The following is a 25,222-nucleotide window of genomic DNA, read 5'->3' on the forward strand; positions in this document are numbered from 1 at the left end:
GAACATCCAGCTCTTTTCCAAGCTCCAAATTTGACAAAAAAAGTACACATCATAACAGTATCAGAAATGTACAGTAGTTGCCCACTTGAGGGTGTATTTAGGTGCACTTTTGCTTTTTTAGTGCATTTTTCTTCTTCTAGCCACAGCAAATACTACAATTAAATCAATTAATTGGAATACATTTTTAGTAAGAGAAATTGTCTCTTCTCTATCAAATCAACATCAATAATATGCTCTGCTATTCAAAAGTTTGGGATTAGTAAGAACGAAAGAAATTGACACTTTTATTCAGAAAGGATGCATTGAGTTGATCAAAATTGACAGGAAAGACATTTTTAATGTTAAAAAAGATTTCTATTTAAAAAAAGTAAATAAATGCATTTGAAGTTTCAATTCATCAAAGAATCATGATTTTTTTTTATCACGGTTTCAACAAAAATATTAAGCAGCTGCAGCACAACTGTTTTTAACATTGATAATAATAATAAATGTTTCTTGAGCATCAAATCAGCATATTAGAATGATTTCTGAAGGATCATGTGACACTGAAGACTGGAGTAATGATGCTGAAAATTCAGCTTTGCATCACAGGAATAAATAACATTCAGTTATTTTAAATTAATAATATTTCACAATATTACTGCTTTTACTTTATTTTTGATCAAATAAACGGGTAACACTACAAAATGATTTGATATTAGTTATCTCTACATTATCATGACATGAACTAAGAATAAACAATACTTCTTCAGCATTTATTAATCTTAATGTTGACATTTACTAATGCATTATTAAAGGTATAGCGGAGGATTTTCTTTTTCCGGGTGGATCATCAAAACTATTGGTCCTCCTAAGTGTCAATCATTCTGGTGATATGTTTACGTAAGGCCGTCGTACGTGCTCGTGCACACGATTCACACGATGGCGTGCGCTCAAAACACAGGTTGGGCTTCCCACTGATGCCTCAGTCGCGAAGTTTCTACTTGACAGGTAAAGTTTGGCATGCTATTTGGAGAAATCCGTTTAAAATCACTGCTAGTAAAAGTTAATGTAAGCTATGATTAGCTCGTGCATGCTCTCTCGTGCACACGTTTAATAGGCGTTCCCTCTCGGGAGCAGGTAGAGTGTTGCGCATGTGCATTTTTTCAAAAAGTGGAGAGGGCGGTTCTTTTCTAAAATTCGGGAAAATCCTCCGCTATACCTTTAAAATTAAACGTTGTTTTTGTTAACATTAGTTAATGCACTGTGAACTAACATGAACAAACAATGAAGAACTGGATTTTTATTTACTAACATTAACAAAGATTAATAATATGTAACAAATATATTGCTCATGGTTAGTTAACCTTATTGTAAAGTGTTCTGTTACCAATAAATGCTTCTTTTTTTTTTTTTTTTCATATTAGCAATAGGCTACATTCACCAACTTTTACCTCTGAGGTCACTACAGGATCTGCAGAGGCACTAAACACATCACTAGATAGGACTCAAATTAAATGTTATTAAATATATTACATGTTAGATAACAGAATGAAGAGGAATTCACTACATGGGCATGTTTGTCACTTTCTGTGGCATTTTTCCCCCAGGCCCTGGTTATACACCAGCATAACAGAGAAGACTTGGAATGTAGGGCATGAGTCATATAGAATACTTTGTTACTTTATATTCTGCCTAGCTTTTCCGTTTCTGTTCCATGGAAGACAAGTTTGAAAACAGATGAGTGTGAGTGAATGATGACATGATTTTCTTTTCGGTGAACTAAATGTGAGCTGTATCTGTGTGTGTGTGTGTGTGTGTCAGCATTAATCATTTGGGATTAGCAGCCAGTTCTCATCAGCATATGAAGTAATCCCATCACCCAATAATTTTTTTCTTTTTTTTAAACCTCAGTCCAATAGTCATTAGTTCCTGATTCAGAGCACAGGTACACTGCACTCACACTCTGTCAAAACACTTTATTGCAAGATACATTATACACTACCACTAAAATATTTTTTTGTTCTTGTTTTGTTTTTTGTTGTAACAAATGAATCCCTTTTATTCAGCAAGAATGCATTAAGTTGATCAAAATTTACAGGAAAGACATTTATTAATTTCTATTCATCAAAGAGTCCTGGATTTTTTTTTTTTATAGTGGTGGTTTCCACAACAAATCAGCATATTAGAATGATTTCTGAAGGATCATGTGACACTAAAGACTGGAGTAGTGATGCTGAAAATTCAGCTTTGACATCACAGGAATAAATAATTAAAAGTTATTTTAAATTGCAATAATATTTCACAATATTACTGTTTTTTACTGTCGTTTTGCATAAGAGTAGTCTTTCAAAAGCATTAAAAAAAATGTACTGACCCCAAACTTTTGAACAGTAGTGTGTGAGCATTAATTATGAATGCGTGATTGTGATGTAACGGTTTGTGTGTTTCTCAGAGCATGCTGAAATCAAATCTAACTGAGTGGCTAATTATTTCTGTTATTATTTGGGATCAAAAAACATGCTGAACGCACAAGTGTGGCAGTGTCTGTAAGTGTCTCAGTGTTCAGTTCTAAGTTTGATCGGATCTTAAACTCTTAAGCACGTGTGGCAGTGGGGATTGCCGTTGTCGTGGTGACCATATGGCTAAGGGTTAGTCTCCAGATGGTGGTAACAGAGGATGAGGTCAGACAGTCAGGACCATGCACATGTACCAGTTGTGTGTGTGTGTGTGTGAGAGCAGTGAACTTCAGACAGCCACACCCAAACAAAGCCATAGGCACTCTACTGAATGATGGGGTGGAAGTACATGGGACAGATGCAGAACTAGACAAACATCCTACATCAGACATTCACAGAAGATGATAACATTTAAGCCTGTTTCTCACTGATGAGCAGAGCCTATTCATTTCAGTGCCCATATTAATACAGGTCACAGTAATCTCACTTCCCACATAAACCGAACAATGCTGTGTAGCAGAAGCATTGGTACAAGCAGAGTTTTGCGCGTTGAATCTGTTTTTGTTATCTGTACTGCGCTGTACTTAGCAGACTTTAAGCTTATTTATGAAGCAACATATGTATTAAAGAAGACTTCACTTGAAAATATATTTACAGCAGTAAAAGAGTAATAAAAAAAAAAAAAAAAAAAAGATTTTCTTTTTTTAGCACAAATGGAAAGCGATACTTCTCTGTCACTAGGCCATGAGGGTGATAAGATCCAGATCCACGTGACAGTGTCACCTGCCTTCCTCTAACAGCATCAGGTGTCTGGTCCTCTGTGCTCTCCAGCTGCCACCCTGTTTTATTCATCTTGACAAGCTTGTCCACCTGTGCTTTGTTCCTGCCTGAAGTCTACAGAGAGACTGACAGAGACAACACTGTCCAGAACCCTGGCTAATGGACTGTGCTGAAGGCCACACCACATCTTTTGAGGTTTGGTAATGGACAAGAGTCAGTACTTGGGCTGTCAATTTAATGTTTATTTAGTACAATAATATATAGTAAAATAGTATAGTAATAGTAAAAATTATTTATATATATATATATAAAATATATAAAATATGGAAATAATTGGTATATAACAAATTAAATAATAATACTAATAAAAACAGTTACTAATAATTAAAATACTAATAACTGAGTTAATTTAATAAATAATTACCATATCTAATTCTATATAATTAATGTATAATAAATTAAATGAAAAAATTATGCATTATTATATATGATATTTAATTTATTAGGATTTATGATTTAATATTAATTTTCAATTATTATAGTTAATATTTACATTTATTGGCTTGCTAATTGATTAAAACACACACACACACATATACAGTACATTAAATGACAATAATAATACTAATAATTGTTTAATAATTTAAACATTAAATTGATAGTTAATTTAATAATTAATTGTCATATCTAATTATATATATATTTATATATTATTTGATTTTATTATACATCATTTATTTATATATATATATATATATATATATATATATATATATATATATATATATATATATATATATATATATATATATATATATATATATATATAATATTGATGTATAATAAATCAAATAATTATACATGATTATATATGATTGAATATATATATATATATATATATGAAATACTAATTGTTTAATAATTTAAAACATTAAATTGTTCATTTATTAATTAATTGGCATATCAATAAAATATGTATATAATTAATTAAATAAATAATTATCCATTATTATGTTTATTTAAAATATATAGGATTTATGATTTTATATTAATATATTCAGTTAATATATTCATATATTATGATTTCATTAATTGACTTATTATTTATAACTTATTTGATTAAAACGTTTAATTGATTGACAGCCCTACATTTGCATTAAGATAAAAGTTACTTTCTCTAACAGAATTAACACGTTCAATTTAATTCAATTCATATTGTCATACATTGACTCAATGCAGGTCCAATATCACATCAAAACCTCAAACACACAGCAGCCATTCTCTGCTGGTGAGAGACACTGGCTCCACGTTCAGCATGATATATGACTCTGCTAATAACCTACCAATGTCCTGTGTAGGATCGCAGTCAATAAGCTGTCCAGCCCTGCCATAACACCACATTATTAGGTGTTAACCCTGGGTAAATAAGCTCCCCTATACTAGCATAACACACAGCCTCGGAGGCAGCATCATGAGTCAATAAGCTATCCTGTTCTACAATAATATACTTCACCAAGGAACCGGAGAGGAAGTAATGATGTTCTGATATTGGTTTGAGAAGAATTGAGGTTTTGTTGAACAGTTCTTCTACATCAATGTTGTTTTCCTTACAAGACGTGAATGTACTATTGGTACCATATTTTACATTGTCATACGGAGTATTATTGAATAATGCAAAAATACTCAATATAGTGAACAAAGACTCTATTAATACGATATAGTTAATGCGATAAAGATATAGTCTATTAATACGATTAACATATATGTTACTTTACTATGGCACTAGATACTACGTATCTGTCTTGTCCGCACAACCCTTCCCCAGTGCGCTGGGTCTGAGGAAGTCTCTAAAGTCTCTCAGTATCTTTGTAATCCAGAAAGCAATGTTCACAAAGCTCTGCTCAGTCTGTGCCTGGAGGCCTCAGACACCTGGCAGGAGTTTTGATGTTTTATTGTATTTTTCAGGTGAGTCAGTGCTTGTGAAAAACTTTCTCTGCAGTCTGGTGTTTGAGTTTTGGTTTATGCTTGCACCTTTCTATCCACTATGGTTTAGACATGAGGTTTATTCTAAATAAGACAAATACAGATTATTTTTTTCCGGTGTTGCCTGAGAAAGAAAATGTCTTTGTCTCCTCCTGTCTAATTGGTAATCCTAGCTGCTTTCTCCTTCAGACTAGAATAATCTGATAAAGCTTCAGTGATGTTGTTACTCTGACAGGTCTGACTCAGAGCTCAGCATCTCGATCTGAACCCAACTAAAACTAAACATACAGCATCGCAGTAGTGCATGGTTGCTTTGGAAACAGGTTGATGATTAGTAGGGTCATTTGATTACCCATATTGTGGTTATACACTGTAAAAAGTGAACAGTTGGATCAACTTAAAAAAATTACTTCAATTGGTAACACCTAAAGAAATTAAGTTTTCTCAACTTAAATTATCACGTTTTTCATAAAACATGATAATTTAAGTTGAGAAAACTTAATTTCTTTAGGTGTTACCAATTGAAGTAATTTTTTTAAGTTGATCCAACTATTCACTTTTTACAGTGTATATTAATCTAGTTAATCTGGTTTCACACAAATTTAAAGGGATAGTTCACAAAAAAAAAACTCATGTCGTTCCAAACCCGTAAGACTTTCGTTCATATTCAGAACACAAATGAAGATCTTTTTGAAGATTCCAGCGACAAATAATTTGTCTGTCCACACTCGACGCGACTGCGAGATGCGTCGAAATCAATCAAAACCCACAGCCAATCAGAACAGCGTGTGGGCGGAGTCTCGTGGCAAGTGCACAGCACCAGAGAGTAATCTTGACGGCAATCGCAAGAAAATGGACAAGTAGGCTACATAATCAAAAACTCTGATTAACATGAAAAATATACATTTTATCGCGCATCGTCACGTGTAGTTAGGACACGGTGTAACAGACGAGAATGAACCTCATTGGTTCTTGTGGAGGCTCAAATGTGATGCGTAACATGAGAATGAACCTCACTGGTTCTTGTGGAGGCTCAAATGTGATGCGTAACATGAGAATGAACCTCACTGGTTCTCGCACGTCAAGCAAACATGCTTGAGCTTCTGTTTACCACAACTGATGTGTGAGTTGATGAATGTTTATATGTAAATGAAAGCCTAAATTCGATCCATTCATCATATAAAGCGATCGTGTCTCTTCAGAAAAATTGGACTAGTTTTTCATGCAAACCGTGCTGTTTTGAGCTAAACTGCCAGTGTGATGGTTACTAAGGAGAGCAAGTGGGTTCTCATTGTTAGTCTCAATATATGTGTCAAAGCTCCAGAATAAAATGAAAGTTTTTAGTTAAACAGATAAAGATGGTTGTTCAGAAGTGGTTTAATTCCCATTGGATACTGTTATTGTAGTAATCCCAACTGTATTTGTGCTACTGACTGACTGAGTCTGATTCAAACCGCTTACTCGCATACAAGTTCAAGATCTTTTTAACTGTCTCATTAAAAAGAACCGGCTCATAAGAGTCATTTGTTCACAAATTGGACATCACAGCTCTCACTGTGTTCATAACTAACCGCAGCTCACAAGACGATAACAGACAGACACAAATGCATATGAATGTCCACATGCTTGTACCGACTGACTAGATGTGAATCATTGTCACAAAGTCTTCTTCTTTTTTTTCACATTTGCAAACATTTTAGTCGCAGTCAGGAGCTTTGAATATATTGTTTGTGTGAGGATGTGTATGTGTGTGGGAGACGGGATGGCATCTCTTAATCATCCTTGAGATGCATTAGCTTCTGATCTCTAAGCAATGCATCACGTCATTTTGTTAATTAGTAATGTTTACAAGATTACACAATTCACTGACCTAATCTACACGTACACACCCACATGTAAATTAGCACTTTAGCTGTACGTCTTAACACATAATGCGCAGTTTGGAGGCAGGGCTGGGAGTTAGCGTGGTCATATTAACCATGAGCGTTGTTGGACCTGCTGGAGACCCTCAGGCCAGCCCGTTATCCCCATCTCTGGCAGGATCCCTCTCCCTGGGTAACTCTCTCGCTCTCCAGCCCGTGAGCAGGTTTAATAACAAAAGCTGTCCTGATCTCAGTGGGGGTCCAGACACCAGACTAATGTAGTGAGACAGGGAGAGGGGCGGTGTGCCTTGCATACTATATGAGCTACATACAGTGTTCATAAATATAGCCAGGCACAGGCGGTCATGTGCAATGGACCATACTGTCTGTGCTCAGGCAAAATATTTACATTTTTACAATATTTACACATTTAAGCAGATTGAATATGGGGTCACACAAACACACATTATGGCTTGTGCATGGCTTGTTTTTGCCTTCTGTAGAGTGTCGTATTCTCCGTATGAGCACAGGGGTCAGAGTTCACCGCCCATCACCCCATCCACATGCAAGCCCCTGGGGCCTGATGGTAATTAATTAATGTGAGCTGGTAATCTACTGTTTGTGGCTCTTAAGACAAACCTGGGCCTGTAGTCAAACAGACTAATTAATATAATCCCCATCATGTGATCTCCTCTAGAGGTGCATGCTGGGCCGTTTCTTTCAGATGGCACAGATGGTTTGAAATGATTGAACCAAGAAACGTATTTTAAGTTGTTGGAGATTGTATGGGATGCATTGCATATATGTTTTTAATATTCTACTAAGCTTTGTACTGTTATCAAGCTAAACTTTGTACACTGTTTGTGCTATTTCTTTTCAAAGTGAATATATTTATGATTTTTGCCTGGTCGATGATAAAATGAGTGAAAAACAATCCTACAAACTTGGAACCGGAAGGGACCGAAGACATGTTTCGTGACCAGAATGTCTTTTGCAAGGTTTCAATCCACCAGTGTAATTGTTCACTAAAACGCAAACTATTAAAAATTGTTTTCGTTAATTGAAATAAAATGTATAAATAAATTTTAAAAACCTAAAAAAAATCATGTTGCTGTAGCAAATAACTGAAATAAAATTAAGTACTAAAATTACTAGAACTAAAATTTAAATAAAAAATAAATTATTTAAAAAACTAATAAAAATGGCAAAGACAATTGACAAATTTACTAAAAATAAATTAGGTGAAAACTGAAAATATAAAAATAAAAGCTAATTAAAAATCTTAATAAATACTATAATAGTATATAAATAATACAAAAATAACACTGCCATCGACACATTTTTATGCAAATTTTGGGATATTGCATATAAAAAATGCTAGATGAACACACCAAGGTACAAATAATATTTCCAAACTGTACATAAAGGTATACGCACATTTAAGATGGATACATTTTTTTCCTAAGGAGACTTAAGATGCTTTTCCACCGTGGGGCCAAACCTTTCTCATTGCTTAACCGTTCCATTCCGTGCCGATCCGGCCCTGCTGGTGCGGATATGGTTTCATTTTCCATTGTGGGACTGATAACAGACAATGCAAGATTTTACAGACAATATGAAATAGCATTATGGGGGATGATCAGATATTTCTTTCAATTTTATTATTAACTGTTAACTTATCTCAAATAGCATGCTTGGCCTGCTACAGAGAAACTGGCAACAGACAAGTGACCAATTGTGAGTGGCAACATCACTACACGCCAACCATGTTGGGAATTCCTGGCTGAGAACGGTTTATAATCGTGTGTCGTGCCGAACCAAGCTCAAGTGGAAATATAGCTGGACCCGTTCCTTACTAAAATCGTTCCTTCCATGCTATAAACATTGGGCCAGTAAGTAACCACCTAGCAACCGTGTAGCAATGCGCTCACAACCACTCAGAACACCCCAAAATCTTCATAAAATGTAATAATCTAGAATGCTTGCTATTAGGCTGTAGAGCTAGATGAGCTCAATGCAGAAAACAGGCACACAGTTTAATGTTAGTCAGCAGACTGAGGGGAAGGTGTTGATGGCTTCTGCTATTTTACTCCCAGCAGGCTGTGCTCTCATAATCACAAAAAAATCCCTCTCCATGAAGACCCACGCTCAAAACCCCTGCTGCAGTTTAAAAATAACCAAAAACATTCTCTCTGCTGACGCATGTTACCTCCCACCAGATTCCAGTCAGGAGGGCCCTCTGTTCTCTGTTACCTGCTCATCGGCTAAAACAAGGCTTGTTTTTTTTTCCATTTTTCTAGCCGACATATCAGCTGTGATTGTTTGGATCTTTTGAACGGTGAATATTATGTGTGGGGAGAGAGGCTTTGATTAATCTGCCTTTTAATCTGATTCCATCTCGTGACCCTTGACCTATTGCAAGTGCCTTGGACAGATTTATTACAATCCTTGTTTGTTCATCCATCCATTTCTGCCACTCGGTTTTTTATTATGATGTGGTCACTCCCCCCACTATATTCCTCTATATTAACATTCAGCAATCAATGTCATATTGAATTCTTTTAGAGACCATTGAAAAAATAAATCTAAAATTGATTTATGGGGATCAGTTTTATAATTGAGGTCACAGTGATGTGATGCTGGTAGGACAGATGGTGAATAACATAGCGAGGTGCTTTGTATCTCCTTGAGTTCATTTTTAGTAACAGGGAACATTATTTTATGCCAGTGATAAACCTGCACTGCAGTTTGTACAGTAGATCTTTCTAAATTTAGTGAACAAATTGTGGTTTTTTATGGAGTTGTGAGGAGAGTCTCTTTCTTTTTAGGCCAGTCGACAGGAAGAATTTGAAAGGGAGATGAAAGCAGCACGTCTCAGTTTATCTATAGTTTCAGTCTTTAGCACACCTTAAATAAATGTTGTCTGGGAAGCAAAATGAGGTTCCCTTTCTATATTCAGTTTTTTGCTGTGTGTGTGTGTGTGTGTGTGTGTGTGTGTGTGTGTGTGTATAACACTGCCTTTCAAAAGTTTGGGGTCAGTAAGTTTTTCATTTTTATTTGGAAAGAAATTAAAATATTTTTTTCAGCAAGGAGAACACATTAAATCGATCAAAAGTGTCAGTAAAGACATTTTTAATGTTACAAAAGATTTAAATTTCAAATAAATGCTTTTGAACTTTCTATTTTCAACATTGACAATAAGAAATGCTACTTGAGCATCAAATCAGCATATTAGAAATGATTTCTGATGGATCATGTGACACTGAAAGATGCCATTACAGAAATAAATTACATTTCACAATATATTCAAATAAAATAAATTGTAATGATATTTCATAATATTACTGTTTTTACTGTATTTTAATAAAAAAAAGCCTTGATGAGCATAAGAGACCTCTTAAAAACATGAAAAATCATACTGACCCAAAACTTTAGAACGGTAGTATGTGTATAGCACTTTTTGTAATGTTAAAGGGAGAGTTCACTTTGAAATTAAATTTTGGTATGTTTTAGCTTACCTGAAGGGCATCCAAGATGTAGGTGTCTTTTTTTCCGCAGTAGTTTCAATTTTGATATTTTTAGGTCAAACCGTTCTTGTCTGACAGTCATATCATGCAGGTCTGTGGTCACTGTCTCAGAGAGCATGCACAAAGTCCAAATTAAAACAATTCCCCATCGTCCAAATTAAACAATTCCCCATCGTATTCGTAAGTACACATTGACGGCCTAAGACACGAAACGAGCGGTTTGTGTGAGAAAACGAACAGTATTTATATTGTTTTTACCTCTTATAACACAACCACGTCCAAGTGATCTGAGGGCGCGGGCGCATCCTGGTGTGTGACGTGTACGCAGACTGGTGCATAGATATATATCCACTAAATGTTGCATTAAAGACATTCGTTCCAATGAATGATTCGTTCCAGTCTTAGGCCATCAATGTGTACTTACGATGGGGAATTGTTTAATTTGGACGATGGGGAATTGTTTTAATTTGGACTCTGTGCATGCTCTTTGAGACAGTGACCACAGACCTGCATTAAATGACTGACAGACAAGAACGGTTTGACTTAAAAATATCAAAATTGAAACTACTGTGGAAAAAAAAGACACCTACATCTTGGATGCCCTTCAGGTAAGCTAAAACATACCAAAATTTAATTTCAAAGTGAACTATCCCTTTAATGGTTTAAAAATGTTGTAGTCTTTTCTTAGCAAATATATATATATCAGCATATCATATATATAACTAGTTTCTCTCTCTCTTTCTCCTCAGATGTAGACGACTCAGTGCCGTTCCCCACAGGCTCTCTCCAGAGAAGGAAAAAGGGCCTAGCTGGTCTGCGTCAAGCGCAACAGTCCAAGTCCAAACCGGCGCTGCTCATCAGCAATCCCCAGGATTTCCGGCAGATCTCTTCTATCATAGACGTGGACATCTTACCCGACACGCATCTCCGTGTCCGTCTGCACAAGCACGGCACCCACAAACCCCTGGGCTTTTACATCCGTGATGGCGTCAGTGTCCGCGTCACTCCTCAAGGGGTGGAGAAAGTTCCCGGCGTCTTCATCTCCCGCCTCGTGAAAGGCGGTTTGGCAGAGAGCACGGGGTTGCTGGGAGTCAACGACGAGATTCTCGAGGTGAATGGTATCGACGTGGCCGGGAAATCACTGGACCAGGTCACCGACATGATGGTGGCTAACAGCCACAACCTCATCGTGACGGTAAAACCCGCCAATCAGCGCAACAGCACGATGCACCGCGCGAGTAAAACATCCGCCGGCAATAGTTCCGCTGGCTCGGGAGGCTCCGCCCTCTCGCATGACTCCGCCCCCAGCCCCGCCTCACAGAACGCCAGCCAATACAGCAACAGCAACAGTGTGGCCGAGGGCGACAGTGACGATGATACGGACCTCATCATCGAGAACGACAACCTGTACATGCCGCACCGTATGACTAATGGCAACGGCAGCCATGGTAACGCCCTGTCGTCGGGTGCATTTGCACACAGGCCCCTCCCACAAAGTGTTTCCTTGCCCAGTAGCAGCTCTTTAAGCTCTCTGACCACACCTACACAAAACGGCAGTCCCACCAAGACGAGCAGTAGCCAAGAAAGCATGAGAGAGGATGGAAACTTCATTACGTTGTGAGCTACAGTAGGATTCACACCACTGTAGGAGCCTTTATGCACATTTATGATAAAATGAAGGAACTATTATGTGATCAGCTATTATTTTTCGTTCGTTACTATCACAAACAACAACCCATTCACAATCTTCCCCGTGAATGAGGTCCCTCGCCCAGATCACACAGGTTGCACTGTATGGAAGTGCCTTATGGCTCTCCATTCCTCTCGCCTTAGTTATTTTTTCTTCTTTTGGGAAAAATCAACCATATTCATCTCTATTGACTCCAAGGAAGTGTGATAGTTGCTACTGGGATGCCTGACGTTATCACTCAGAGGACGTGAGAGACCAACAAATCGCCTCTGTGGAAATGATGTGTCTTGTTGTGGATTCATCTCACTTTTTATGATGCCTCTTGCATTGATCATGATGATAATGATGGAAGATGATGAGGAGGAGGTGGAGAAAAATATAAGAGTGTTAAAACCGATCTGATCAGTGTTTATGCTCGTTTGCTCATATCATCTCATTCTGATGCTGATCGTAGTTTGTCGCTCAAAATGTCCACCAAAATGTGCTCTACATGATGATTTTGAAGTGGTGTTATTTGCATTCTTCTCACTACTAATTCATGTGTTTATCAATCACATTTTTAAAAGCGAAAATCTCAAAAACGTGCAGAGACTGGAAGTGTAGCATTTAAGATCAATCCCGTTATGAGAACATTTAAACATGGTTTTACTTGTTCTTTAACACTCTTGTTATTGCCATTTTAACACTCCCAAGTTGGCTTTTTTTCATGCATTGAAATGGAAACTTTTTTGGGGGTTTCTCTTCTATCCTGTTACATTTAAAGGGATAGTTCACCCAAAAATGAAAATTTTGTCATTACTAACCCTCAAGTTGTTCCAAACCTGTATGAGTTTTTCTTCCACTGAACAGAAAAGAAGATATTTTAAAGAATGTTGGTAACCAGACAGTGACAGCACTCATTGACTTCCATAGTAGGAAAGAAAAATACTGTCAACTGTTTGATTACCAACATTCTTCAAAATATCTTCTTTTGTGTTCAGCGGAATAAAGAAACTCATACAGGTTTGGAACAACACGAGGGTGAGTAAATGATGACAGAACTTTTATTTTTGGGTGAACTGTCCCTTTAAAGGAATAGTTCACCCAAAAATGTAATTCTTGGAAATTACTCTCCATCAAGTCGTTCCAAACTTATAAGACTTCTTTCTTCTGTGGAGCACAGTAATCAAACAGTTTCAATGTATGGACAAAAAACACAGAGAAATATCTTCTCTTAGGTTTCACATAAGAAAGTCCAGTCATACAGGTTTGGATTGACATGAGGGCGAGTGACCGAATTTCTATTTTTGGGTGAGCTGTCCCTTTAAAGTTTACAAAATGGTTTGAATTTTGCTTTTTATTGTTGAAAGAAGCAGTCTTGGACAGTTTCTTTCTTTTTGAAGGACATCAACCCGTTTTTCTTGCTTTGTTTTTAGTCCCCCCCCCCCCCCCCCCGCCTCCAGAAAAATAGGAATCCATATACTTAACTGGCACCGGTGCGGCGTAACTTCAGAAAGACTTGACCTCTCATTGACTCGCTCTGTTTTTCTGTAAAGAGAAAGAAGGAAATTCCTTTCATGTTTGGAAAAGCCAGAATTCTGCACATTGGGACCTTTTCCACACAGTCCACTCCTGATGGCCAAAGCTGTGAGGCTTTTTTAGCCATGGTGAGTGTGTGTATGTGTGTGTTCAGTCATATTTTTAAAGTATAATCTTACAGAAACGGCACTGAGGTGGACACTATCAGACTCCGAGCCAAATATTGGTTTCTCTAATGTCCAACAGACCCGAGCGCTGTCTTCAGGCAACGAGTTCCCAGGTGAACGCTTGTTTAGACCGTGGAGATACCTGCCTCGGGACGTCCAGCGCTTCAAAGGCTGTCTGTCAAACCAAGAAGCATTGATGGACATAAAAATGCATCAAATATCCCAGCGTTTGGAGGAACTTCATTCCAGATGGGCTGAGGAGCTAATTCTCCTTTATCATGATTATATTTGGGGATGAATGAAAATGTTACTAATATGTATTCCAGAAGGACATCTCGAGTTTTAAATTCTCAGTGAAAACAATTAGGAAGCCGGTCTTACCGTGTCAAAACCGATGGGCGTGATTCATGAAGGTGCAGCCTCATCTGTTGAGCGTTATCTGGTTTAACTCGATCGGAAAAACAAATGACGTGTTATTTCGCTGCAAAACTGACATTTATCAAGGTAGCCTTGAGTCTGAAAGAGAATGTAGTTTATTTGAACAGGTCTAGACGTAACATCTGCACAACTGACACTAGTGACTCATTGCCTCGGGTTTTCACTACAACGTTGTTACTGATTTGAAACGTATAGCAAGAGACAGCTGGAGAAGCCGAACTTGTCACTTTGTTTTGTTATCTGTATTTAATTTAATATGTTTTATTGGCTTTCTCTGGATGGAGAGAGTGAATAGAAAGTGAAAAAGTGCTCTGGGTTTTTAAAAAGAAAGTGATGGGATATAAACAGCACACAATCGGAGCACCAATAATACCACATGAGCATTATTTTTTTGTGTATGTCCAAATATGTGTATAAATAGAAATATGTAACGACGGACACTTTTGTACACTAGGAGCCCTTTTTTATAAAAAAAGAGCATTTTATATATGTGTAAATTATGGAAAGTATTTTTCTTATTCTTGTACTTTTGTATGTATATTAGAGTTCTGGAAAGGAGGTTTCTATTTCTTTTGAGAATCACAAAATTCAAATCTTTAGACGCTTGTGTTTTTATTATAATCAGATGGGTCAAGGTGTACAATACTGTGAATGTTATAAGCTGATTATAAAATGTTCTATCAAGATAATAAAAGTATTTAACATTTATTTCGATTACCTGTTTTCTTGTTTAAACCAATTATTTACATTTTTACTTATGAGATTTTGCAACATGATTAGTACAATTTCTATCATGCTTTGGTAACACTTTATTTACTTCCTATACTAAGAACAGTAAATTGTGTATAATCACAAGTAAGTACATGTAGTTAATTCATATTACACAGTACTTATTTGAGTAAGTACAATGTAACTACATCACCTTAAAATAAAGTGTAACCCATGCTTAAATCAAGTCACAAAAGACTGATAGATTTACAAGTCTACTTTGTAGATATAGTCATTGTACTAATATATGTAACCAAAAGATTATTGGTGCATAGAACTAAGGGAACTGTGGTTTATGTTCCATTAAAAAAATCTGGGAAAACCTGGTTATTTCCATTTTAACTGGAAGTATTAGCTGTGGATGCACTTCACCCACAGTACAAATAAATTCAGCATTATTGCATTACATATAAAGGACACATTAGATTTGCGATACCTTACCTCAGATTGCATCACTGTCTGTCAGAAAATCAATGCGATGTAAGCGCACTGACTAGAGCAGAAGGTCCACAGATGCAGAACTGCAGATATATTTCTTAATAACTAAAACTTGCTGCTCGACTAGCCTATAACCTTTTTAAAGGACATCAGCAATCCATCAAAAACCCATAATTAGCCAATACAAATGTTTAAGGCCACTGATAATTGTGGGGACAAAATTGGAAATTTTGTTAGTTAAGGCTGTAAAGTGCTCTTAAAGTTCAAGATTTTTCTCCTGAATATGTAAATGCTTAATTTACAGGTTTACTGAGGCCCTCTAGTGGACTCCGGCCGGTTGAGCACAAGTGTGAAATAAAGGGAATTTGCGCCCTCTGCTGTTTATTGCTGGTAATGACCATTCAAATGTGTTCCTATAGTTACCAATCGGCTCTCAAGATTCTCACCTGTACAATTTCCATAGCGGATTTTTTGAAAATATTGGCAGTTATCATTGATGATCCGGGTAACCAAGATCCTTTCAAGTCTTACATTCAGTTAAAAATCGTTATGCTCATAATAAGGCTTAAGCCCATGATTCTGAAATATTTTAGGCAATCTGACCTAACGTTACATGGTCTAGAGGAGAGCATGACAATACAATAACACAAATTATGATAGTAAACATCAGTTCACGACATTGCCTGTTAAAAGCGAGCGGCAACCTTCCAGTCTCGGTTGTCTTGTGAAGCCAACACGGAAGTCAATTAACGTTAAATAGTTAATTATTTAGGCTTCAAAAATGCTCTTCAGACACCTACGGGTGACGTCATATCCATATATATATTTTTACAGTCTATTGTTAAAAGCCTCAAAGAGCAACTTTCCGACGACGTGTTTATCTGGAAAGTGACGGCCAGTCAGTCTTTAATAATAATAATAGGCCTAGCGTACACTGTCCCTGTTATTTTTTAATATTTGTGAAATAAGTCTCATATACTAATACACTTTAAAATATAATTTATTTCTGTGATGAAAAGCTGGATTTTCAGCATCATTACACCAGTGTTCAGTATCATCTGATCCTTCAGAAATCATATGCGGATTAGATACTCAATTATTATCAATGTTTGAAACAGTTGTGCTGCTTTATATTTTTTTGGAACCTGTGATACTTTTTTCAGGATTCATCGATGAATAAAATGTTTTAAAAATATATATTTTTAAATTTCTAATAATATAAATCACTTTTATACCAATTTAACACATCTTTGCTGATATTAGTATTAATAAAAAATTAAGCAGCACAACTCTTGCCAACACTGATAATAAATCAGCATATTAGAATGATTTGTGAAGGATCATGTGACACTGAAGATTGGAGTAATGATGCTGAAAATTCAGCTTTGCTTCACAGAAATAAATGACATTTTAACTAGGGCTGTCAAAAGATTAATCGCGATTAATCGCATCCAAAATAAAAGTTTGTGTTTACATAATATATGTGTGTGTACTGTGTATAATTATTTTGTATATATAAATACACACACATGCATGTATATATTTAAGAAATATTTGCATACATATACTGTATATATATTTATATAGTTTATATTATATATAAATATAATTTTTTTTATATATAAATAAAACCTTTTTCTTAAATATATACATGCATGTGTGTGTATTTATATATACAAATTTAATTATACACAGTACACACACATATATTATTAAAAACAAACTTTTATTTTGGATGCGATTAATCTTTTGACAGCCCTAATTTTAACGCATATTAAAATAGAAAACCATTATTTTAAATTGTAATAATATTTCACAATATTACTGTTTTTTTTTTCTGTATTTTAAATATTTGACCGGTACTATATATATATAATAAAAAATACAAAAAGGAAGAAGGGTGTTTCTGCACTACTTTACCTGATTTACTTGTGTTGCAGTGGGGTGATGACGGATCTGTGGTGGTCAACGGTGAGCATTATGAGGAGGAACTCAGTAGATGTGATGAACTCTATACATTAAAGGAGCTTACAGATGTTACTGCTCTCCATACTTCCATGCTTGCTTATGGCTTTAAGAAGATGGCAAGGTATGCTTTTGCTATAATTATAATTATGTATAAACACCAACACAGACAACAATCTCACAGTACTCCTATGGAGGATGTATACAGCCTTGAAAATGACTAAGCTGTAATCATATGGCCAAAAGTGATGTCCGGCCTAGGAAAATTGACATCTTCACCCTTTATTAAAATATTATTACAAATGTGATTTAATATTTTGTAAGCATATTGCTTAGTTGTGCTTGGAGTCAATTGTTTTATTTGTGAATTGTGAACAACATAATCTTTGGCCAAACTCAACACATGCAAAAACAAGAGAGAACCAACGAAATATTAACAACTGTTTATGTTGTAGCCAATTTATGCTTTTTTTCTGTGAGTGTTTTGCATTTTATTTTTGCATATTTTGCAGAACATAAGTTTGCCCCTTTTTTTGCTAAATAATTTTGTCCAAAAACTATATATATATATTCCTCATATTTTGATGGTTTAATCGAATATATATATATACATTCTTCATATTTTGATGGTTTAATTGAAATTGTATTAGATTCAATGTGTTTCTATTATTTCCAAATGCATCCATTAATACTGACCGTGTCAGTCACTCCAATCAACATGACTTTCTTACATGCATATCATGTTGCATTACTTAGCACACACATAAAATGCCAATGAATTCTTATATTCTTCTTCTATTACACAAAAGCAGTATATATACAAATATATATATGCAAAGAAACAATAATAAAATAATACAAAAGACAAGACACCATTTGCTCATGGATGTGTATTTTAATAAAAATAATTCTGTCAAAATTAAATGAGTACAATATTTCTTTATCATGTTTCCAGTACATAGGTATGTCTTTTTTTCTTTTTCTTTTTTTTAATTGTTTTTCTTTTTTATGTTGTTTTAAAGGTTTTTAAAGGTTCATGCTAAGTAGAGGGTAACTCATTTCACAATTGCTAAAAGAAAACTCAAATAAAATTAAAATCGTAATAGAAGTAAACTGTGCACAGCTTGCTGTACTCCATTCCATTCGTCTTGCTCCATTGTCAAACAGGAACATGACACGTTTTGGCTACTTTCTTCCCTTCGATGTATGTACGTCCGTCCCTATTTAAAGCCAATATGACGTTCTATGATGGATTCTTTTAAAACAACAATATTCATTATAGGTGGTTAGATTATGAGTTCCAAAACATATTTGGCATTAAAAAGCCGCCCCATGACAAAAGATCTACAACGGACAGGTCAGTAGAAGTACGAGTGCTTCTCTACAAACTGCCATTTTGTAACTCAAACAGAAGTAAATAGTTACACAAGATGTCCCCATGCAACAAGATACCACCATTTAACAATCAAATTGACCCATTTAGTGGAGTAAAATGGTCAAATAAGTTCATCATTAGGGATCGGGATGTGTAAAATGTCTACCCCACTGAATCCGATTGACACAAACACTGCTAAAAACACAAGGTGGGGCTCCAATCAGTTGAATCTGCTATTGCCTATATCCATTATGTAACTCCAGAGTTGGGAAGGCCAAGTTTATTTTAGATATTGAGGAGCATGTGCAACTTTCCAGTGACCCTGTGGCAGGTCGACCAAAATGGTTACTGCACTACACATACCTTCTGTTAAAATGCCTGACACGATACAACAAGCTAGACAGCACTGTCCTAAGAGTAAGTGAGGTATAACTGAAAAGAACAAAAGCAGGTGTAGATACGGGAATGTAACAATCTCATGATGGCCAGCAGCAAAAAATGTGGGAACTAAAATCGGCTAAGCTACATTCAACACCACAGCGGCGTGCGTGCTGGCTGAGTGAAATGCTGGATTGACACGGGGTCGATTGACAGTTTTTCCTTCATGGATGATCAGATTAAAAGAAAGAATGGAAGAAAAAAAAACAAAAAAAAAACAGGCTGCCTACAAGTGCCTGAGCCAGTTAACATCACACTTACAAAGGCCAAGGAAAAAGATGGTTAGGGGGGAGGAACCATTGCACTGATATGAGGTCGAGGTGAAGTTCTGGAGCAACAAACATAATTGCAATTTAAGGAGATGTTCTAAGTGCTAAATAAATACATATTTCGTTTGCAAGTTTTCTGTTCATTTTTAGGAACGCTCAATTGTCTTGCATGCTGCAAGTTCATACTCTGTCCCTCCATTACTGAACAGGAGAGGTAGACGGATACAGTAATGCATCATGTGCATTAATCGAAGTACAGTGCATCCAATGGTAACAAAACTTGAACAACGGTACTCAACAGCCAATGAAACAACCAATAACAAAAGTTGAAACGGTGTCAGTCTGTATAGTTATTAATCTAACAGGAGAACTATCAACACAGTGACACTATTCACATGGATATAAAACGTACAGACTTAGTATACGAAGTTAGTCCGTGAGCTTCAGTGGAGCTTCTCAGTAAATCAAACTAACCTTAAATTTCTTTTGTCAAAAACTGCCTTTTTATTTGGTACAGCCACAAAAATTAGAAAACCACAAGTTAACTTCAATATACCTAACTTAAAAAAGTGAAGGTTGACATTGGCATGATACCCACGGCTATAAAGATGGTAAAATCTCGGTAAAATAGATCCATTTAGGGCAAAGGTCTATGATTGAAAATATAATTCATCTACATTGGACCCAAAGGCAAGTCTGCGTCGTCACTGTGTGATTGTGTCTAATGAAACTGGTGCTGGTGCCTGAGATGCTAAAGTAGCTTAAAAGGTGAGACACTATATGAGCCATGCATTATCTCACCCTCGTTCGCACACTTACTCCAATGGAAACATCGGAAGGTCGCCAAACTTCTGTATGCACAACATCAATGTTCATCTAATTCCTAAAGGGGCAGCTTAGGTTGACCAAATAATAATAAAAATAATCTATAGAATTTGCTTGTACATAGAAAAGGACCTGCTTTAAAATCCACAGTATGGTCTGGTGAAGCGACACCTGTTTCCGCAAATAAAAGAACATTTGTCTAAATACCTGAGCTCTGACTGAGAAAAACCAGAGTGCGTAGCTCAAATTTTCAGTAGGAACTTACCATTATGTATATTGTTGATATGGTACGCTTGAAATACTATGCACTGAATTCACCCATGAAAAAAAAAAAAAAAAAAAAGTTTGGGAAGTTGATTTGTTTCAAAATGAGCACAACAAACGGACAAAATATAAACTAAAATAAAAATGACTAGATAAACAGAATAATTAATTATCTTTAAATAGTGTCACACAATTTGTATTTGATAATACTAATTTAAAAAGAAGCCTCTCTTCTCATGTTTCTATTCATTCTGCTCGGCTGCTTCCGGCAAACGGCAAGCGACACACCAATTCAAACGCTTGTTCTCGCCATGGCAAACAACTGGAAAGTCCTATTTGTAGCCGTCCTGAACGTTGCCTGAGGGAAATACAAAAGGATAATGTATTTAACATGGACAATTGAAATACTGGAATATTTTAAGAAATAATTTTTTTTTAATAAACCCAGCAGTGAAAAAAAAGAAAAAAGGCCAAAGTAAAATAGTGATTTTGCAAAATAATAAAACACTGGCCTGGACTGGGTAAATGTGCATTAAAAAATGTACAGAGTAATTATGTATTAAAGTTGAATAGTCTGATTTAATCATTAAAATATACACTATCAAAAAAGAACCAACCATTTAGAAGCGACTGTCTGATTTACATGTATTCTCTTGGGATTATACTGGGAATGTAAAATTTGTTGATGAAATTGAATATATATTAGGGCAGTCGACGGATTAATTCAAAATCCTTAATGCGTTAAAACACTGGAATTTACGTCACGAAGTTAGATGTTCTTAGAAGTCGGGAGTTTATCTACAATGGTGCAAGCACTAAACTCCAGGAAAGTTTTCAGTCCAATGATCCGATGTAAACCAAGCTAATTACATCATGGCAGAGAGCATAGAGGCTCATGTTGCATTTTCAGTGAATAATTCATTCCAGTGTGTGTTTAGCTTTAAAACAAGAGCTCTGTCATATTCTGTGATTGTTTCTGTAGAGTGCAAGCCCTCACGTATCACGCTGTGTGAAATGTATGGCCAGATGATACGCAAACTTCAGGACATTCACGTTGATTGCAACATTATCTGTTATGTGTATGTTGCAGTGTTTAGTAAATCTGAATGGATCCTTGTACTGTAGTAAGTATTTACAGTCGGGTCAAGACGGTTGGTTTAGGGGTGTCAGTGTGGTCCTGTTTGGTATCGCAACTGGACTTTTGGAGTCTCCAAGTGTCCATTTTAGGGAAAGACACCTAAATTTGTCTTTAAAAACAGCTTGCAGAAAATACACTTTTGAGTAATTCACCCTTCAATCTGAAAGTTTACTTTGCTGGATATAGCAAATGATTACAAAATGACCGCATTAAACAAGATAAATGGTGTTATCCTCTCCACCAATAAGCTGGTGTGTGGTGGGTGTTCTGGCGCAATATGGCTGCCGTCCCATCATCCAGGTGGATGCTGCACAATGGTGGTGGTTGAGGAGATTCCCCCTTCTATGTAAAGCGATTTGAGTGCAAAGAAAAGCGCTATTTAAAAATGTAATGAATTATTATTATTAAGCTTAAATTTCTCAATAAGGGTGCAAATAATCCCCAAAAAGGGTGCGATTGACAGTATATCGTATATATAACTAAATCATTTTTCTCTATGACTAGACAAATATACACAGAATGATTTATGTTCTTGTGTTATAAGGAATGAAAACTGAAATTATTATACTGAATTAAAATAAAAACAAAACTAAAACTAATCATTTTTCAAAGATGCAAATGACATACAAACTGGATTTTAAAACAAACTAAAACTACACTTAAATTTAAAATCAAAATACCGTGTAAAAAAAAAAATGGTAACATTTTCCAGACTATAATTACCTTGGTGCTCTCACCTGGACTAGTGCTAGTGCAAAAAGTTGTCGACTCTGGCGAAAGAGCAGGAACCAGAGCGAACCCTGGCCATCAGCTGCACGCACTCGGTGGCCTGACCCAGAGCCAGCATGAGAGGAGGCTGTTTGGGCAGATTCTGAGACTCTGAATGACGGAAAAGATCACAGATTACAACTATTAAATAAGTAGGAATTATCATAACAACTTGGCCATGATGTCGGGTCATTAAAAGCTCATTTACGTGCCTCATGTTACTGTGACCACATTTAAATAATGAGGCCTACTTTATAAGTGCTCATGTTCACATAGTGTATTCATGTGTGATCTCAGCCAGCCAAGCAGCCTTACCCAGAATAGCGCTGTTGAGAGTGGAGCAGATCGCCTCTCTTTGCATGGGGTCCAACTGCTGGCCCACGGGGCAGTTCCAGGGGTCCGAGTACGCCAGCAGACTGAATGCATCCTGAGCACACAAACATACACGCTGGCGAGTGGGCACAAAGAATGTAAGAGTACTGCTACCCACAAGGCCAATCAACTTTCCACTTCAAATGTGCAACAAACAAGAGGCAGAGGAGTTGAACAGATTACATTGCATGCATGCAATATGACTGCAAGTCTAAATAGACCACTTCACCAATATTTAATATAAAACACAACAGTCAAACTGACTTTTATAAATTGCACAATAACACCTTTTTTCCAATGTTGCCTGTGCAAACATCCACCTATTCATCACATTCGCAAACCTTTCCTCCTCTTTCCCTCCATACCTGCAGCATCTTTTTGTGAGTGGCGTTCTTGCCGTACTGTCGGCAGAGCTGCTCGCTGAGGGCCTGAAGCTCTCTGCCGAACTGGATCATTCTCTCTGTGGCCGCCTGGTTTCCTCCACACAGCTGTCTGGAGCTGCAGCTGTCATCTAGAGGAGCAAATCAATTGCAATGACACCCCAGAAAGCAGACATGTTTGCGACTATAATTACACAGCGCACATAGATATTGTGATTGAAAAAATTGCTTCAATATAGTACTGCTGGGAAATCTAGCCCAGTATTGTTATATTAATTTGAGGCTATGTGTAATTAGCCAGTGAAACTATTGGGAATGTAAATAGTTCTAAATATAATATAATTTTATTATAATTATTACAATTTAAAATAACTTTTGTTTTCTATTTGAATATATTTGAAAATGCAATTTAATCCTGTGATGGCAAAGCTACATTTCAATTATATTATAATTATATCGAATTATATTATATTATATTATATTTCAATTATTAATTATATTAATATTAATTAATATAATATTAAAAAGTCCTCCATATAATAGTGACTAATTTGTTTTTTAATCCATCTGAACCATTTTCTCAAACCAAAGCAAAGATCAATGTCTGAAAGCATCCCAAGAAATTACATTTTTATTTATTTTTTAAAGGAAGAAAACTGTGCACTCTGTGCTAATAAAAGCTACACACTCTATCGAAACTTCACAACCACAAACTATCACACTCTCTCTTTGTAACCTTGGAGAAAAGCATTTAATGGGCTGAGTTATAGAGGAGCTCAAATTAGCATCTCTCAAGGGGGAGAAGGACAGAGCAGAGAAAGAACTAGTCACATTTTTAAAAAGGCGTTCTCACATCCTGTTGAATGTGATGTTAAAAAATCCTACACATGTGTTGTACCTGCTACTCCATTGCCAACACTGCTGTCATCCGCCTGTAGGATTTCCTGGTGTTTGTACGTGCCATTCATAATGCGAGTTGAGCTTTCTGTCACGCCATTGCTGTAATGTTCTGCCTCAATCTCCATCTCACTATCACTGTCAACACACAAAGACACACAGTCAACAGCAGAGTCTCTCGAGAATGTAAGTACACAACACATTTATATGCTTGGCCTTGCTTGCATACAACCGCACATCAAACTCAAACCCACAATCACTAACCCAAACAACACCACCACACACCTAGTCTCCTGGTTGCTGGTGGCACTGTGTGGCTGGGACTTGGTGGAGTCGGTAGAGTTGGACTCGGAGTAATTGACGGAGGAGGGAGAGGAGGATGGAGAGGAGGAGGCGGAGCTTACGCCTGTGTATTTGTTGTGGCTCTTATTTTTGTTAGGAGGGGTGACCCCGTTACTGCATGTGGGACTGTCTGCTCCTGAGGGAAAAAACAACGAGAACTATCTTAAACAACATGAATAAAAGTGCTTCACTTGAATTGTAAGTTACATAATCCACCCAACTGCAGTGCAGGTGAAACAAGTGATTCAATAAACCATATGTTCCACATTTTCTATGAATGTGTTCTCCTTGAAGATGTTACTCATGATCAGACCCACACAGAATCTACGCCCACAGAATTCTGAATTTGAACATCTGTTCTTTACAAAGTTCTACACATCCCTCAACTCTTGTATTTTGGTTTAACAAATATTTGGGATAACTGTGATGAATGCTTTCAGCTACTAAATAGATAAGTTACTTTGTAGTTCATTCTAACATATTTTAATACATGAAAACCATACTGCAGAATGATGTACATCTGAAGAGTTCAGATGCAAAAGCTTCTAAGTGCCATCTGAAATTTTCTTCTAGAATGATC

At 36.3% G+C, this 25,222-nt stretch overlaps 2 protein-coding genes across 4 annotated transcripts in view; one reads left to right on the forward strand and one right to left on the reverse strand.

Moving 5' to 3' along the window:
* The window catches only part of pard6a (par-6 family cell polarity regulator alpha), a 33,002-nt gene extending 18,900 nt beyond the window's left edge, over positions 1-14,102 (forward strand). The window contains exons 4-5 of one of the 2 annotated variants that reach the window (XR_013821469.1): positions 11,340-13,926; positions 14,045-14,102. Coding sequence is in view for 1 of the 2 variants with exons in the window: in XM_079873723.1 (XP_079729849.1) it covers positions 11,340-12,211 (872 nt within the window). In the remaining variant the exon portion in view is untranslated. Of the gene's footprint in view, positions 1-11,339 lie in introns of both variants that reach the window. The other variant, XM_079873723.1, reaches the window with a different exon arrangement.
* A 4,352-nt stretch (positions 14,103-18,454) lies between these two features.
* The window catches only part of ranbp10 (RAN binding protein 10), a 30,438-nt gene continuing 23,670 nt past the window's right edge, over positions 18,455-25,222 (reverse strand). The window contains exons 10-15 of one of the 2 annotated variants that reach the window (XM_079873731.1): positions 24,586-24,778; positions 24,302-24,438; positions 23,389-23,534; positions 22,967-23,078; positions 22,607-22,762; positions 18,455-21,103 (exon numbers count right to left, since the gene is read on the reverse strand). In XM_079873731.1, coding sequence (XP_079729857.1) covers positions 22,632-22,762; positions 22,967-23,078; positions 23,389-23,534; positions 24,302-24,438; positions 24,586-24,778 — 719 coding nt within the window. In that variant the 3' untranslated portion in view covers positions 18,455-21,103; positions 22,607-22,631. The remainder of the gene's footprint in view (positions 21,104-22,606; positions 22,763-22,966; positions 23,079-23,388; positions 23,535-24,301; positions 24,439-24,585; positions 24,779-25,222) is intronic. The other variant, XM_079873730.1, reaches the window with a different exon arrangement.

This window comes from Squalius cephalus (assembly GCF_949319135.1).
Source record: "Squalius cephalus genome assembly, chromosome: 6".
Lineage (NCBI taxonomy): Eukaryota > Metazoa > Chordata > Actinopteri > Cypriniformes > Leuciscidae > Squalius > Squalius cephalus.